Genomic DNA, 17,013 nt, shown 5'->3' on the forward strand with positions numbered 1-17,013 from the left:
ACAATATCACAATGTCCTTCTGTGCCCAGGCCTTACCATCCCTCTGACAGAGAGCAAGGATCTCTTGGCTCCGAAAGAACGCTTTGTCCCTCTTCAGCAGGAAGTGGCTATAGAAGAGACCTTGTACCCCTTTCATCTAAAAGGATTCAGAGCCAAGATTCTTGAGGGGGGAATATAGTAGGCAGTTAAACAGACATGAACAGAGCCAGGACAATGGGCCAGGTATGGAAGGTCACCAGGATGGAAAGCCCTGAGTGCCTAGCAAAGGACAATTATAAGGTAGGACCTCCTCCCCTGAGTGAGCTTTCCTCCCCTAGCATATTGCTGGTCATGCCGTTTGGACTCCCTGGCCTTTTCCTCTCTAGAGATAGCATCTCGGCCTCAGCTGTATTTCAGCTCCAGGCCCAGATAAGCAACAAAACCAACCGTGGCTGATCTCAGGACACACTGTATTGAATAAAGACCCCCTGCCCTGGTGCCAACCAATCAATCAGTGGAGACCCTAACCCTGATAGGACACACATGGAAAGCTGCTGAACATTCTATTGAGATCTTCCCCTGAGACCTCCCTTCAAATCTCCACCCTTAAAACCCCCCAGGATGGAGGACCCAGCACACCCTCCCAGGAGCACGCCCGTTCATGCCTTTCCCCTACTCCCTCCCCCTCCAAGTCCCTCTCCCCACAGGCACATTGCCATTATCTTCCTCACTCCCAAGCTCCAAGGGCCCTTCCTTTGCCTCTATAACTTGTTTCCTCAGCCCATTTCTTCTATGAATTACTTCTTCTACCTCTGTGACTTTATAAATAAATGTTCTCTTATAGTTTGAGTCTAGGCTCTGATCATTTCCAAGCCAGAACCCAAGTACCAAGGTTGCTGAACCCAGGTCCTGTCTGACTCCACCGGTCTAACACCTGGTGGTGTTCCTGCTGCCACCAACAGTGCCAGGTTGGGAACACCCTAGGCACTGAATAAAGACCCACTAAACAAAAAGGAATTATTATCTGCTCATTAAAACAAAGAATAATTTGAGAGGCACCCGAGAAATTTGGTCACAACAACTCAAAAATTGGATTTGAGGTAAACTGAAAACAGCAAGTAAAACTATAGGCCTAGTCACAAAAAGCAAAGAGCCATGAGAATGGGGGTTGTAGTTTCAAGGGAAGTTTTTTTATTTGTTTTCATGTGAGAAAGACTTGAGTACAATTTTAAAGGAAGTAAACATACGATCCCTTTTACATGTCCCTATTGAACTGTTAGTTTTTAAAATTCATTATTCATTCAACAATTTTTTTTATTGAGCACCAACTATATGTGAGGGCCTGGTAAGATGCTAGGAATATGTGGTAAACAAAACAAATAAATCCCCTCCCCTCAAGGAAATTGTGTCATCCCCTCTTAAGTCTTAAACTCCTTAAATTTCTTGAAGAAAGGCTCCCTGAGCTCCTTGTAATCCAGCCTGAGCTGCTCTGTGCTCTGCCTGTGAACATGCCACACAGCCTTACCTTAGGTCATTTGGTCTGTCACTTCCTGGAGGCTGGATCTTCCTCCAGGACAAGGACCTTGTCTCTTGTCCTTGCACCCTCAGAGCCTGGCAAAGCATGGGGTGGGAAGAGGAAGACTCAATCTAGTTAACAGGTCAACTCCACACAGGAAAGCTTACATTTGCTTGTTTGTTTTAACCTAAGAAGGCTGTTTATGTGTTAAGCACTTTGCTCAAAGTCACAGGGAAGCTTGGGTCTCGGCAAAGCCGAGAGAAAGGCCCTGACTTCTTGGTGATTCTGATGCTTGATTACAAGCACAAGGTCAACTGAACATTTTCATTTTAAATAAATGATTATTGCTAGACTTTCTTTTGTGCAGTGCCTGTTGGAGAGATAATGATAGAAGTAAGATATTTAGAAAAAACAGATATACTTCAGGAATTTTTGTCACTATTGACTAAAATCAATTATTCTCTGAAATTCTTATGGCTCTTTCCTTCCTCCTTATGCTGACAACCACCCACCCACCCCCAAGGCTAAGTGAGTCTTCAGTTCCCTCCCAGTCTCGTCTCTTCTCAGAACAGGCAATTTCCGGTTCCTTCCTCCGAGGCACAGGGAGCAATAATGGGCTCACACTGCCCCCTCCTGGCCCCCCCACTCCCTAACAAGGAGCACATGTATCCACTCCTGCCTGACCCTTTGCTCCCACTCCTGAAAAAAAAGAAAAACAACAAAATGCCCCCACAAAAGTCAAATGTCTTTATTTTATATAAAAAAAAAAAAGTTTGTACAATTTTAGTTCCTATGTTAAGAAAAAAAAACAACCTAAAACTGCCATAATGTTTAGATTCACTGCAAACTGTAAAAACAAGCTTTTTATATATTAAAAAAAATTTACATTTTACAATTTTCTACATGCATGCACAAAGTCTCAGTTCTGTAACTGCCCCACCCCCCCCAAAAAAAAGAAAAGAAAAAAAATCTAGGTCCAACAGTAGAAAATTCTACATTTACAATCTCACTAGGAAGGGACTCAAAAAGCCCCCTTCCTTTCACGCACAGAACAAAACAACAATCACACACCAGGACCAAGTCCATCAGCAGATGCTGCCCGTGGGGAGAGCAGAGGAATGAGAAGACAGACTAACAGACACCACGGAGGGTCAGGGAGCTCATCTGGGCCCGACAGCGAAGAAGCACAAACTGGGAAATGGATGTTGAGATGAGAAGGTCAGGGACCCCCATGTCTCAGGGCAGGGTCTGCAAAAGGAACACTGAAGTGGGGGTGGGGACGCGAGAAATTAAGGGCTGAAATGGTGGGGGGATGGGAAGCGACATGAAAGTCTAAGGGGAAATAAACAAGAGTAAACAGATCCTGAAGAGCAGTTTAGAGAAAGGGACCAATGGGGACAGCCGCAGAGTGGCGAGGTAGGTGAAGGACTGAGGCACAGTGTCCTGGTATGGAGGGACCGAGGACGTGTGTTCCAAAGCGACGAAAAGGAAAGCCTGGCGGGAATCATGAGGCTGCACTAGGGTGCCACGCAGCCGGTCACAGAAAGAAAGAGCGCTGGGAAAACCCAGACACAATCTCCGCCCCCCCCCCCAAAGGGGGTGGCCAGAGGTGGGCACACCCCGCAGGGAAGCACGAGAGAACCCAGGGAGTGAAGACAGGGACAGCGAAGGACACTGCCAGGAGGAACTTGGTCAGCTGCACGCCCCACAGCAATTCACAGCATGAAGACAACCTCCCATACAGGAGAAGCAAAGGACAAACAGCCACGCACTTGACAATTCATCCTGATGTTTTTTAAAAATAATAATAATAAAGAAGACAAAGATACCACAGTTCCGACGCAAAGGACCAAAACACTATCATTCTCAGTCACGGCCCTTAGTGCTTATATAGAGAGTTGGGGGGAAATTTTCTTTTTGTTTTAGGAAAAAGGAATGAAAAAATCACAGTGATTAAAAACATGGCAGGTTCTTAAAAGAAACACTCCCCGCCCCTAACCTAGGGCAGCAACTAAGATCCCAAATAGTTTTCCTCTCCAACTCGGTCCTCATTCCACTCCTGCCCACAAAGGCAATGACCCCAGTCACCATCCAGGCCCCATTTTCCAGGATAGTGAGGTATTTAGAAATGTGACCCAGAGGGGCTCCTCCAAAACCAGGTCTTTGAAGAAAAGATACTTTCCCAATACCCCCAGGAGAGGATGCACTTCACTCAGGTCTATCCAAAAACCTACAGCCCCAGCTGGAGGTAGACTTCCAGGCCCTGCCTGAGTCAGCCCCAAAAACCACCCCTGTGGGAACAAGGTAAGTGCTGGCTGAAGAGCCCTTCTCTAGTAAGTAGTGGGTGGGCAGATGTGCTTTTTCAGAAAGGACAGCAGGAGAAACACCAATCACTAGGCTCCACTAAGCCCAGGACTGCCACAACACAGAGAGGAAGCCTCCCTGTGGAAACATCAATGGGGATCTTACCCCAAGTTGCTCTCTGCAAGGCAACAACCAATGAGTTTTCCAGGGAAAAGAAGGGTCTATAAGGGACACTGTGATTTATTCAGAGGATAGACCCAGGGGCACACTCCAGCCCAGCCACCAGAAAGGTCTGCCACATGGATCCTGGCTGGAGGTATCTGGATGCTTCCTAGTTCTGCTCCCCTTGGCTAAAACTACATGATTTAAAGGCTCAGATTTACACTGAATATATGTATTAGAGGGCCAGTGAATTTTGCTCAAAATGAGATGGAAATTCTCAAGAATTCAGATTGGGTGCAAAGACTATGAAAGCTAAATGGAGTAAGGGGCTAAGTACCCACAAAAGGCAGCAATCCTGGTCCTTCACCCCAATACAGAGGGAGACCAGAGCCCAGAGAACCAGGCAGAGGGAGAAGAGGAGGGGACCCTGGCCAGCCAAGGAAAAGAGACCCCTGAGACAAAGAGGTGGACTTAAGGCAGGGGATGAAGAGGAGCTGCTGGCTCCCCCCAAAAAAGAGATGAGACAACAGGTCTCTGGAGCTAAAGGAAGAGACAGCAAGACTGAGGGTGGCTGGTCAAAGAAAGAAAAATGTTTGCCTAAGACCACCGGGATGGGGTTGGGATCCACAGGCAATTAATTCTGTATAGGAGTCTACATGTCCTTTACCGGGAAGGGGAGCCTGGCCCACTAAGATGTTCACAGAGGGTAAGGGGGGATGGAGATCTCTCCTGCCCTTCCTTCAGGGGCTGCCTAGAAGAGAGCCATAGGAAGAAAGGACCCAGGAAAGGAGGTCACAGGCCGTTTCTGTCTCAATTTGCCCGCGGTCACACGTGACCATACAAGTCAGAAACAGAAGGTGGAGATTTCAGGGTAAAGAAGGGATCTTCCCTTGCTCTGAATATGTGTGGCTAGGTGTGGGAGGCTCTAACAGCTGGAAGCAAATAAGTCTGGCAGGGGGCCCCTAAATTTGGGGCAGTGTGGGAGGACACAGGCATACCCTTGCCTCAAGAACTCAGGATCTATTACAGGTGGAGTGAGCAGCAGGAGGGGCGAATCACCTGCCATCTGGAGGTCTCAGGAAGCTGCTGCCCTGGAGGAGTTTTGGCACCGTGGTTCTCTGGAGTCATGTCTGTGTCCCCCAGAGACACCTTGTCAGGAGCCACTGGAAAGAACAGCCACAAGAACCTGGGTTCGAGAGTGGGGGCTCAGGAGAGCCCTGTGCACTTTCAGAAAAGAGTCATCTGGGGAGAGGAGAGGAAGAGAGGCACTGATTCCTGCAGGGCCTGGAAAGATACAAAAGTGAGGGGGACAGAGAAGAGGGAACTTCCCAGGGACTGTTGACAGCAGGATGGTCTCTCCGGGTTCATATGGGTTGAATGAGAAAGAGGGGAAGAGACAGGGTAGGGGTAAATTCATTCAAGTAAAAAAAAAAAAAAAAAACTAGGGTAAGAGGGAGAAGGGCTGCAGGAAAGGGTCTGGGCCTGAGCACCAAACCCTTCCCACCGCCCCAGGAGCCCCCCATGTCCCACTCCCGCTGCTGTTACACAGTCACACCGAGGTCTCAGACTGCAGCCGCATAACAAACTTGTGCGACTTGGGGTCCACAAATTCCTCGGAGAGTTTGAAGAATGGAACTTTCTTGGTGCTGACCACCAGGCTGAAGTCCTGGCGTTTTAAGAGGAAAACAATACCATCCTTAAGCCCGTTGGTCACCGGCTCCTCGCTCACCAGTGTCCACTGTTTGGCCAGCCAGCGTTCCTTGTGGTACTGGATGGTCGGACCGGCTGCCAGGTACCGCTCCAGGAAGGCCTGAGAAGGGGAGAAGGAGCTGTGTAGGAAGCTCTCCCACCCACCAGGCATCCTGCAGGCCCTGGGGGCACAGCTTCCAAAGACAACCAACATGCCTCGGCTCATTCTGCACATAATCTTAGAATGTCATAGCTGGAAGAAGCCTGAGATCATCTGCTTCAGACCCTTGCTTTATAAATGAGGAAGTGGAGCCCTGGCCAGTTGGCTCAGTGGTTAGAGCATCAGCCTGCAGACTGGAGGGTCCCAGGTTCGATTCCAGCCATGGAAACAAACCTCGGTTGCAGGCTTGATCCCTGGCCCTAGTCAGGGTGAGTGCAGGAGGCAACCAATTGATGTGTCTCTCTCACATTGATGTTTCTCTCTCTCTCCCCCCCCCTTCCACTCTCTGAAAAGCAATGGGAAAAACATCCTCGGGTGAGGGTTAAATAAATAAATATAAATGAGAAAGTGGGAGCCCACAGAGGTGATGTGGGCCCAACAGGATCAGAACTGCAACTCGGCTCTCCTGAACTTCGCTCTCTGCTCTTCTCCCTTACACCATGCAATGACCCGGGCAAGCCCACCCGCATTCCTCTCCATCCAGCTGGCAGTTAGTGACAAGCAGGTATGCACCAGCAGAAAGCTAGAGGTGCAACATCTTCAGTCACCCCTTCACCAAGGGTGGCTCAGGGGATGCAAGTCTAGGAAGTAGACAGTAGAGCTGAGGGGTGGGTAATGGCTCAACATGGCTCAAAGAGAACAAAAAAGACATGGTGGAGGTGAAGGGGTGAATGTGGGATTTTAGATCTGGAAACTCCAGAGCTCTTCTAGAGATGAAAAATAGGTCTCAGTCATTCCCAAAATGGTCCCCAAGCTCCCCCTTCTCCTCACCCCTATGAACTTGACCCCAAGCAGAGATGGGATGGATGGGGTAGAAATGAGAGAAGAGACTACAAGGAGGTGGAGATGAGAGAGAGACAGAGAGAGGGAGAGATGGAGAGTAAGGAAAGAAGTGAGAGAATATGGGAAAAGGGAGCTGGAAAAGAAGGGGCCAGAACTAGAGAAAGCAGAAGGATGCTGGGGCGGAGCAGGCCTACCTTGGGCGTCATGTCGTGCGTGATGCAGAACTCCAGGTGCTGCAGGATGCTCTCCATGGTGTGGTAAGGCTGCTGCTTGGTGGTCCGGAGGTACTTCTGCATGGCACGGGCCATGGATGCGAAGATGGCCTGAGCTGCCTCCCGGGGGTCCATCACCTCCCTGGGGTTCTTCTGCTCCTCTTCCTGCAGCCGCTTAATGTGAGTGAAGGCCTCCTCCACCGCCACCACAAGCCTGGGGGACAGGGAGGGTCTGGACCAAGCGCCCACCTCTCATCTTCCCCCCAGCTCTGGCCCCCCAGTAGCTAGAACAAGGTCAGGCCTTTGTATTCTTGAGGAAGCAATAGGAACCCATCTGCAGCCTAGGGCTGGGCTTTGGGGACATGTCTATTCCCATAAACATATGCTGTTGGGAGAGGGGGAGGGCTTTTCCCCCACTGGGGACAGGAAACAGCTGTAGAACTCAGTGAGCGCAGCCCAGGGGCTCAAAGAGGGCACTCTAATGTCAAACCCAGAGAGACAACTAGGAACTGTGCTAGGAGAGAGACCAGCATTGCAGCAAAGCCTTCTTAAATAAGATGCTCAAATCACACTTCTTCAGGGGGAAAATTAATAGATACCAACTACATCAAAGTGACAAATTTCTATCCAGCCACCACAGCATGGACATTAGTGAACATCTCTGGGGCGAGGGGGGGGGGGGGCGGAATACAAAGAATTTGCTACAAATCAAGAAGACGAAACACTACAGAAAAATGGGCAAAGGAAATGAACAAACAATTCATAAGAGGCCTAAAAAGCTAAAAAATATATGAATTAGTTACTTGCTAGTAATTAGAGATATTTAAAATGTTAATAAGATATTACTTATCCAACAAAATGAAAACTATTAGGAAGATGACTATAACCCAAGTATTGGTTAGGATGTTGTAAGGATTCAACGAACTCCTCTGCGGAGATGGGCTGCAACAAGCTGGATATTGCAGGCAATGTAAGTGTCTCAGAAACACAGTGTTAAGAAGGATACAGGAAAAATAAGCCAAGTTACATTAAAAGCAGAGAGACACAAACCAACAACAGCATCCGGAAGCCATTCAAGGAGCTTAGAATGGGATTCTGGGCTAAGTAAACATGTGCATCTGGGTACATCGACAGTCCCTCTGTTTATTTTTTTGCTTCTCCTAAGTGTCTCAGTTAAGTTCCTTTTGAAATGATCCTTTTGTCTCGGGTGAACCAAGGGAAAAAGTCTTCTTCTGCTTACAACCCAGGTAATGGGCAAGGAAAGGGTCCCTATAGGCCAAGAATGGTGGTGGCATGCAGAAGACCCAAAGACCTTAGGCAGAGCAGAAGGTAAGGGAGCAGGGGGTATCTCTGGTTTCCTTCCCACGAGGGCAACTTCTACAACAACTGGAAACATGCTGGAATATTGCAGAAATGGGATTGATGATCTTTGATCTCCTGCAGGGCACACCAGGCTAAGGGCAACCTTCCTCCCTTGAGACCTGGAGATCCACGTGGGAGAAGCGGCCTGAAGCGTTCTGCTCCTCCCCGTGGAAATCCCAACAGACCCAGGCGGGACCTGGCAACGTAGGCACCAAGAAAGAGTCTTCAGATGTGACTTAAATTCACATAATAATGTGACTGGGAAAAGGGAAGGAGTGAGGACGGCCTTTAAGAATTTACCAAGATATAGCACTAGATCATTTTTGCAGGTAAAAATGTACCATCTGCTGAGCAAGCCTTCAAGATCTGCTGGTAGGAGATCTCGTCAGCCTCAGTCCCTGCTGTCACAGGGGAGGTTCACATCCTTTCATCGGGTCCCTGGCCCACTGTGGTAGACGGAATTCAAAGATGCCCCCATCCACCTCTGCCAGGCTCCCACTCCCTGGTGATTCAACAACTTCGCTACATTTTGAGGATAAAATTAAAGTGCCTAATCAGTTGACTTTAAAATACGAGATCATTATGGTGGGTCTGATCTTATTACGGGAGCGCTTTCAAAGCAGTTTTTTCAGGCTGGTGGCAGAAGTCAGAGAGACCTGTTCCTGCTGGCCTCAAGAAAAACACAAACTGTGTGTTGTGAGTTGCCTACAAGGCCAGGTGACAAGGTTCTACCAGCAACCAATGAGCCTGGGAGACAACCCAGGCTCAATTTCAGCCTGTGAGACCTGAGTGGAGGTCCAGTGAACCCCGCCTAACACAGGGGACTGCTAGGTAATAGATGTGTGTTGTTTTACAGAGCCGCCTTCATGATGATTTCTTTTGGCAACAAGAGCACGTGAATACAGTGCGCCCCCCCACCACCACCCTTATTGCTCACTCATCTATTTCCAGTAGCTACAGAAACCTGATGGCCTTCCTCTCCTAAGCCTATCCACACGTACCGCCCCCAAGGACCTACCTGGCCCTCCGCTTGCGCACCCTCCGCTCGTGCTCTGCCTCCTCGTAGTAGTACTCATTGTGGCTGTTGTCCCGCCTCCGGGCGGCCGCAGCGATCACAGCCCGGGACTGGCCCGTGGAATTGTTGGTGCTGTTTTCTGCACAGGAGCAGGAGAGAGAGGGGTGGTCACATTGGCGCATGGCCTTGCTTCTCACTCCAGGAAGTCTGGAGACAGCAACCTGACACATCCTGAGGAAGCTGTGCCCACCCCCAGCAATACCTCCTGTTCCCAACCCTCCTGGCCACTCCTGGGAGAGACCCACAGGAAACAAGGTGGCACTGGAGGCAGAAGCTCTGCACATGTTCCTCGCCAGTACAGGAGGTTCTGGAGCTCAGAGGGCTTAGGACCAGGGCAGATGAGCAGACGCAGAGGAGCCAGACTGGGGGGATACACCATGGCATAAAGGGACAGCAAGGAGGATCAGCTGCTAAGACCAGCCACCTGGAGTCGAGGGAAAGGACAGAACAGAAGAGGCTGGGACAAGGGCTGAGGAAAGGAGAAAGCAAGGGAGGGAGGGTACAAGAGAAACAGGGAGGAGGTCATTTGGAGTCCTGCTTGGGAGGAGACCAGGAGGGCCGAGGAGCAGGGCCGCTCACCCTCTCCGAGGGAATACACCTTGAAGCCAGACACTTTCTTGGCCAGGACGGACTTGGGCAGGTTGAGGAGGGCAGGGTTGTAGACGGGAAAGTCATGGTAATACTTCTCCAGGATCCACACTGCCACGCGTTGGATGCTGTGGGGGAGACACAGGAGGGGAAGGGAGAAGGGACAGACAAGGGGCGTAGGGGAAGGGATACATCAGGGCAGGTTGGTAGGGCAGGAAAGGACACAGGACAGGGACAAGCTGCTTCCAAGAAGCCTGGCTCAGGGCCTGAGGTCTACTTACCAGGTTCCCACGCCTTCCCCAGGGCTGGGCCTCCTAGTCCTTCCCTGCTGTACTGAAGCCCAGGGGAGAAAGGGCATTGGGCCTGGGTCCCCAGCCAAGGGTCACTCATCCCTTTCAGGATTCCCCCTAAGATTCCCTATAGGACCAGGAAGCGCTACTCATACTCCGTATGGTCCGGGAGCATCCTGCCCACAAGCATGGGTAGGGGGGGCTGAAGAGCTCTCCTCACTATCTTTTCCTCTGGGGGGTCCCCCCCCTGCCCGGGCCAGCTTATCTCAGTGACAACTCACCCTGTGCTGACAAGAGGCTGTGCCTCCAAGAAAGAAATGGAAAAATGATTCCCAGAAGCCTGTTTGGGCCACAACTTTCACCCCTTTGCCCCATCCATCTCTGAGATCTCTCACGGTCTGTTTATCTGTTCACTCCCACCCCAACTTGCCTCAGGACCCTGCACATCCAGCAGCAAACACTGTGAAAAACACACTATGTGCAAAGTACTGAACTCCTCCCCACACAGCCCTCCCAGCCCATCACCTCCAGCCCCACTGGCACAACCCCTGCCCTGCATCCCCCCATCCTCCACCCCATGCCCATCCGCCTGCCCCGGGCGCTCATACCTGAGATGGCCCACGTTGTAGAAGCGGCTGGCCCCGTCGGTGGATCGCACCACCTTGAGCGTGAACTGAGGCTGCAGCTGGCGCAGCTCCAGCAGCACCACCGCCAGGTAGTGCACGAAGAGCAGGGCGTCCACCAGCGACACGGCAAACTGCACCACGCCCTGGTAGCTGCGCTCCCGCGCGTCCAGGATGCGCACGCCGTAGAAGAGCCAGTAGGAGACAACGAGCAGGAAGACAAGCACCATGAGCAGGGCCCGCAGCACGAAGACCCGGGGCAGCGAGGCCTTGGGGCGGCGGAAGAACAGGGCCCAGCTGCCCAGCAGCAGGATGAGCAGCTTGAAGGCCACGGAGATGAACAGGCCCTCGCAGGCCGTCCCGCAGGGCTCCAGCTCCTCCCGCCACAGCAGAGGGGGCAGCAGCAGGAAGGCCAGCGGTGTGAGGAAGGAGAGAAGCGCCAGCGTGGTGCCAGCGGCCACCCCCAGGTGACGGGAGCAGTCCAGTGGGACACTGTCCTCCATGTCCTTGGCAATTCGCGTGAGGTCATCGTGGGAGATGCTGTGCTCTGAAGTACCTGTTACTACTGTGGTCGTTTCCCCCCAGTTGTCATCCTACAGCAATGGGGGTGAGGAGAACAGGAGAAAGGACAAGGGGAGGAAGACAGAGAGGGAAGCGGGGGAGCGGAGAGGAGAAAGAAGAGGGCGATCAGCCAGTGGGAGCCATCAAGGTACAGGCTGAGCTCCGCTGTGTCCAAGCCTGGCCTCCGCAAGGACAGCTGAGACCTGAGCCTGGGAATCTTCACGCTGGTCAGTGTGACAGAAAAAGGTGCACATGCACTGATGACCCTCAGAGCAGGGGCACAAGACAGACAGCTGCTCAGACAGTGACTGGGGCCTGAGGTCACATTCACCAGGCAAAGCAGACAGGAGACCTGCAATGCCAGCCTAAGCAAACACCTATTCTTGGGGCACTGAGAACCACTCGAGGTTTCTGGCTAAGGGAACAACATAACAAAAGCAGAGCAAAGAAGAAAAGGGGACACCAGGGAGAAGGGAGGGGGGAAGGTGAATGACTAGTGCAGGGTGTGGGGATATGGTGCAGACTAGGGCCACTCTGGCTCTGTGGTCCGCCCAGCCAGCTCTGCTGGGCCATCTACACGCCCACAGCACAGGGGCTGCCTATTCCTGGAGGCAAGGGGGGGACAGGCTGAGGTCCCCGGATGCTTTCTGAGTGTGGTCCACTCAAGCTGTTTCTCTGAAGAGGCTAGATGCCATCACACAGAGGAGCCCCAAGACTCCAAGTGGACATCCGTGTCTATGCTCTCCAGTCCTGGACAGCCTGGGGATCCTACACCCCAGGGGCTTAGGTTACAGGACTGAGACATGGGACGGGCATGTAGGAGACTGCCTGGCAGAGTCTATGATTAGGAGATTGAGGAAGCTCCTCTCCCAAGGACAAGGGAAGAATCTGGCTTAAAGGTAGAAAGTGGAGGCACTGATCACTTAGCTCAAGGAACAGGGTCTACTCCTCACCCTAGTGTGACCCCAGACACATCGCCTACCCTTTCTAAGGAGCAAGGCTTGAGGACTCCTCCCAACAGCAGGTGAGCCCATCACCTCTCAGGGCAATTCAAGAACACAGGAGGCCAAGTCTTGGGGAGAAGAGAGGATTGCGAAAGAGGGGGAAAAATCATTTCCCTCTAGTACTGATCTGTCCCCACACCCTGGGAATTCCCAGTGTCAGTCACAAAGAGTTCTTGTGAGGAAAAAAGGACCGGGAGTCTCCTGCCCCATACGATGCTCCCAAGAAGAAAGAAGAGGAATGAGACAGGGGCAACCTAGAGTCACCGAGCATCCCAGCTCCACCCTATCCTAGCAGCATGCTCTGCCTACTGACCTCCCTACCAGGTGAGCACAGAGAACCAGAGTTAAAGCAGGAGCATCCCTGCCCTGGAGAATTCTCTTCCAGCCCCAGCTCCAGCCCCCCTCACTTCTCCTCCCTTCCCTTTCTCCAGCCGCCCCTCCCACCCCACACCCCATTTATCCAGTACCCAGGCGATGCTACTTTACAGGCCAACACCAGAGGGTGCGAGAGTGGCCTCGCATTAAGGCTTCAAAGAAAACAGGGTTGCCCAAAATCCCAGGCCACATCCAGCACCCACCCTCCTACTCTAGAGGAGCCTGACTGACCAGCACTGGCCAGAGGAACCAGGGAACTCCCACTACACAGCCTAGGTCACCCCTCCTCTCTGGAGATGAGGGAGAAAGAGGCTGCTGCTTCCAAGGGATTTCTACTGAAATTCCCTCAGTTCTACGAAGCAGTGTCTGACCTGGGACAGACACACATGCCTTTCCAGATCGGGATCAGCCTTCCAGGCCCTTCCCCTCTGTGGGGAAGGTGGACCTCCAGCTTCCCCAATGGTCAGTCTGGAAAACACCTGACCTGCACCTCATTCCCCTGACGCTCACCCGCTCATCCCCTCGAGTGGACTCATTGTCCAGCAGGGGCTCCCCTGGAGCCTGGATTGTCACCGACTTATCCCCTCGGCTCCCATCTCGGCTCTTAGAGCGGTGTCGGTCCCGTCGGTCCCTGCAGCAGGAGGCCAGGGGAACAGGCACAGAAGGTCAAGGGGAGGACCTGGGTCTTCTCAGCAGCCACCCCACCCAACCACCCCCACATGTACCCACCTCTGGAGCACTCCCAACCTCCCTCTGCCACCTGTGTCACCTGTGCTTGCGGGAGCTGCGGGAGTGGCCCGACTTGTAGGAATAGCCCGAGTACTGGGACTCGGTGTCCATGGCGTCTGAACGCCGCGCCTTGTAGCGCTCCAGGGCCACAGGCTGGGGCCTTTGGGGGGGCCCCACAGCCACCTCCTTCAGCACTGGCTTCTTCAGGCCGAAGGGCACCTTCAGGAAATCAACCGTCACCCTGAGGGACTCTATTTTGCTGGACGGGTGGGCTCGTCTCAGAGAAAATCAAGCGACGCTTCTGGAGAGAGAAAGCAGCTGGTTAAGGGTAGCTGAGCTCCTGTGGGGGGCAGGGGGTAAGTAGAAAGGAAGACTATCCCTGAATGGCAGCCGCAGTAAGCTGAGGTGAGCCCAGCCACTGCCTGAAACTATAACACACAGGTCCCTGCTCTATCCAAGGGGCCCAGTTCCTCCTGCCCTGCATCCTGGAAAGACACCCCCCCCCCCAGATTGTGCCAAGGGCTCAGGGTGGAGGGAAGATGCCAGCAAAGGCCTCCCAGAGTGAGCCAACCCTGGAGGGGAGAACCAGGGCAATGCTTTCCTATTCTCAGCCAAGGAAACTGAGACTCAGAGAGAGTAGTGCAGGCCAGGCCGACAGGCTGGACCAATGGAGGCCCCAGAATGCTGGAAGCAGCTGGCTTCTGTCCAGAAGCTATCCCAGGCCTCTCCTTCACCTTGCAGTCATATCCCCCACCTCACAGCTTCTGAGTATGCCCACAGGGGGCTGTCTATGACTATTCTCTTGACACCATCTCCCCAGCATTTATGTCAAACGCATCCATAGTTACTGGCCAGGTCAGGCTGGCTACTCCCCTGGAGGCTGAGTGTCCCTGTGTTTGTGCATGTATGTCCTAGAGGGCAGGGTGAGGGATGGAAGTAGTGAGAGGCTGCGAGAGAAGGCAAGTAGAAGCCATTGTCCAAAAGCCAAACATCCTGAAATGCGCAAGATGGTGAGTTTATCTGGCTATCTGTGGGCTAAGGGGCAGCATCTTTCATCAGTACTTCCACATTCTAATTTTACAGAGGACAGTGACCTCTCCCTCCCACCTCTTCCCCAACTCTCACCCAAATCCTGCTCATTCCTCAGCGCTGGCCTCCAAGCCTTCCTCAGAAGCCCACCCACCCCCACCTACTCTAGCACCCAATATTCTATCTTCCCCTCTGACCCTGACCCCACCAATCTTCACCATGCACTGAGTACTTATGTCTGATCTTCACTTGCTGAGTCATCAACTCTTTCTTGGGCACCTACTAACCTACTATGAACTATGTACAGTAGGTATCTGGTGATGAAACAGGCTCTGAGCTTACAGTCTAGAGGGGCTTACAGTCTAGACCAGGAAACTAAAAGAAACAACTCTGGGGAGTAGGGGCTACTTTAAATTGGGTGGCTCTGGAAAGTCTTTCTGAGAAAATGACACCTAAGCCTAGAGGAGGGCAGGAGTTAACCAAGCAGAGTGGAAGGGAGGCCCGTGAAGCAGAGAATCACATGTGGGAAGGCCAGAGGCAGTGAAGAGCTCGGTGTATTTTAAGGACCTTAAAAGACCCGTGCAGCTGAGAAAGGGAGAGGGCAGTGGAAGTGGGAGCTGAAAAGGCAACCAGGGGCCAGGTTATCACAGGATCCATGGCCCAGTGAAAAGCTTGGGTTTTATTTTAAGCAATGGGAAGGCTGCGAAGAACTTCAGCTATCAGACATGGACTGGAAAGAGGGAAAAGTAGAAACAAGGAGATTAGGAAGGGAGCTCCTGCAGCTGTGCAGACCTGAATGGGCAGAGCAGCAAAGGGGTTAAGAAACAGTCATGCTTGAGACAAATGTTGGTGGCAGGATCCACAGGACCTAATGAGGACTGGCTGAGGGGGAGCAGGGGGTCCAACTGGCATGAGCCAAAGAGTTGATGGCAGTGCCATTATAAGGTAGGGAAGACTGTGGAGGAAGCAAGTTTGGCAGGGAAGGCGATGAGTTCCATCTCCAGGTGCTGAGTTCACGGCCTTAGAGGCAGTCGAGTAGGCAGCTGGTGTCAGAGAGGCTGGACTCAGAAGCTGGACCTTCAAGGTCATGGGAATGAATGGAATCACCTAGGGTATTAAATAAGAGGTCCCTGAGAACCCAGTATGTAAATGTGTCCAGGGGAAAAGCAGCAGGCAAAGGGCTGAGAGGGCGAGGCCAGAAGAGTGGGCTTTGGCACGGAGAAGATGTGGACAACACCAGCCAGGTCAAGTGCTGCTGAGAGGCTGGTGATGTTAAGAACTAAAATGAGTTTGCTTTGTTTAGCTGTGAACTTTCCCCCTGTGAAACTAAACCATCGGCAACTTGCAAATAAGGACAACGGTATCCACCGCCCTCCCGTGGGCACAGAGCAAGTAACAAGTAACTGACACCCACCTAGTAAACGAATATGCCTCTGAGCCTCAGGAAAACGGCAAAGAACGCCGGAAGATGAAATCAATGCGAGTTCCGTCCACTTCTCCTCCTAACCGAGTTATCCGGAGGCACTCCACGGTCTAGGGATGTTTGTCATGTCCCATGTCAAGGCAAGTGTGTGACAGAGACACACCCAGGAGACAGAGACATAAGACCTTAACCCAACCCCAGATCTTTCTAAAAACCTTTACCATAAGCAGGGCCTTGTTCATCACTCTGTGTGCAGTTTCCACCTTGGGCTCTTCCACCTGCCTCCTCAATATACAGGTTTAGTCCTCAACGTACGGGGTGGAGCAAAAATAGGTTTACAGTTTTGAGTATGCGAAACAGTTTATTCTTGAATTATTTTTTATTATTCTATTATTTTCCATGCAAATAACTGTAAATCTACTTTTGCCCCACCCTGTAGTTTAGATGTCTCCCTTGTAACTTTCTTGCTATGGTTCAGCCTATTCTTTTTTCAAAAAATATTTTTATTGATTTTTGGAGAGAGAGGAAAGGAGAGGGAGAGAGAAACAGCAATGTGAGAGTGAAACAGCTAAACATCAATGGGCTGCCTCCTGCAAGACCCTTACCAGGGATTGAGCCCACAACCCGGGCAGGTGCCTTTGACCGGGAATTGAACTGGCAATCTTTTGGTGCACAGGACAACACCCAACAAACTGAGCCACACTGGCCAAGGCTGGTTTAGCCTATTCTTTCTTGTCCTCCTAAAAACTGAATTATACCAGGAGATTAAAAGAGAGCAAGCAGGGCCCAGCTGGCATGGCTCAGTGGTTGAGCATTGACCTAGGATCCAGGAGATTGAGGTTCAATTCCCTGTCAGGGCACATGCCTGGGTTTCCAGCTTGATCCCCAGCAGGGGACATGCAGGAGGCAGCAGATCAATGACACTCTCATCATTGATGTTTCTATCTCTCTCCCTCTCCTTTCCTATCTCTCTGAAACCAATAAAAATATTCTAAAAAAAAAAGAGCAAGTGGGTTACAGACCACTGGGATGGAGACATTAAGGGGGAAAGGACTGCCATAAGGGTACAGAGACACCAGAACCCAGACT

General features: G+C 51.8%; 1 protein-coding gene across 1 annotated transcript; it reads right to left on the bottom strand.

The window, feature by feature from the left end:
* Positions 1 to 2,227: 2,227 nt before the first annotated feature.
* Positions 2,228 to 13,758, bottom strand: VANGL2 (VANGL planar cell polarity protein 2). The gene is made up of 7 exons (XM_016214809.2): positions 13,513 to 13,758; positions 13,254 to 13,374; positions 10,789 to 11,396; positions 9,882 to 10,018; positions 9,246 to 9,381; positions 6,848 to 7,079; positions 2,228 to 5,771 (listed from the first exon to the last, which is right to left on the bottom strand). The coding sequence occupies exons 1-7, from the start codon at positions 13,581 to 13,583 to the stop codon at positions 5,511 to 5,513; spliced, it is 1,566 nt and encodes a 521-aa protein (XP_016070295.1). The 5' UTR covers positions 13,584 to 13,758; the 3' UTR covers positions 2,228 to 5,510.
* Positions 13,759 to 17,013: the final 3,255 nt, after the last annotated feature.

The sequence above is a fragment of the Miniopterus natalensis genome, chromosome 19, assembly GCF_054644295.1.
Source record: "Miniopterus natalensis isolate mMinNat1 chromosome 19, mMinNat1.hap1, whole genome shotgun sequence".
Taxonomy (NCBI): domain Eukaryota; kingdom Metazoa; phylum Chordata; class Mammalia; order Chiroptera; family Miniopteridae; genus Miniopterus; species Miniopterus natalensis.

What these genes read in the sequence shown, in the direction of transcription:
- VANGL2 (XM_016214809.2), bottom strand. Translation starts at nt 13,583, where the DNA reads ATGGACACCGAGTCCCAGTACTCGGGCTATTCCTACAAGTCGGGCCAC. An exon ending in CGCAGCTCCCGCAAGCACAG is followed by an intron (nt 13,375 to 13,512) that starts GTGACACAGGTG and finishes CTCCTGCTGCAG; the next exon opens with GGACCGACGGGACCGACACC. An exon ending in CGCACGACATGACGCCCAAG is followed by an intron (nt 5,772 to 6,847) that starts GTAGGCCTGCTC and finishes TCCCCTTCTCAG; the next exon opens with GCCTTCCTGGAGCGGTACCT.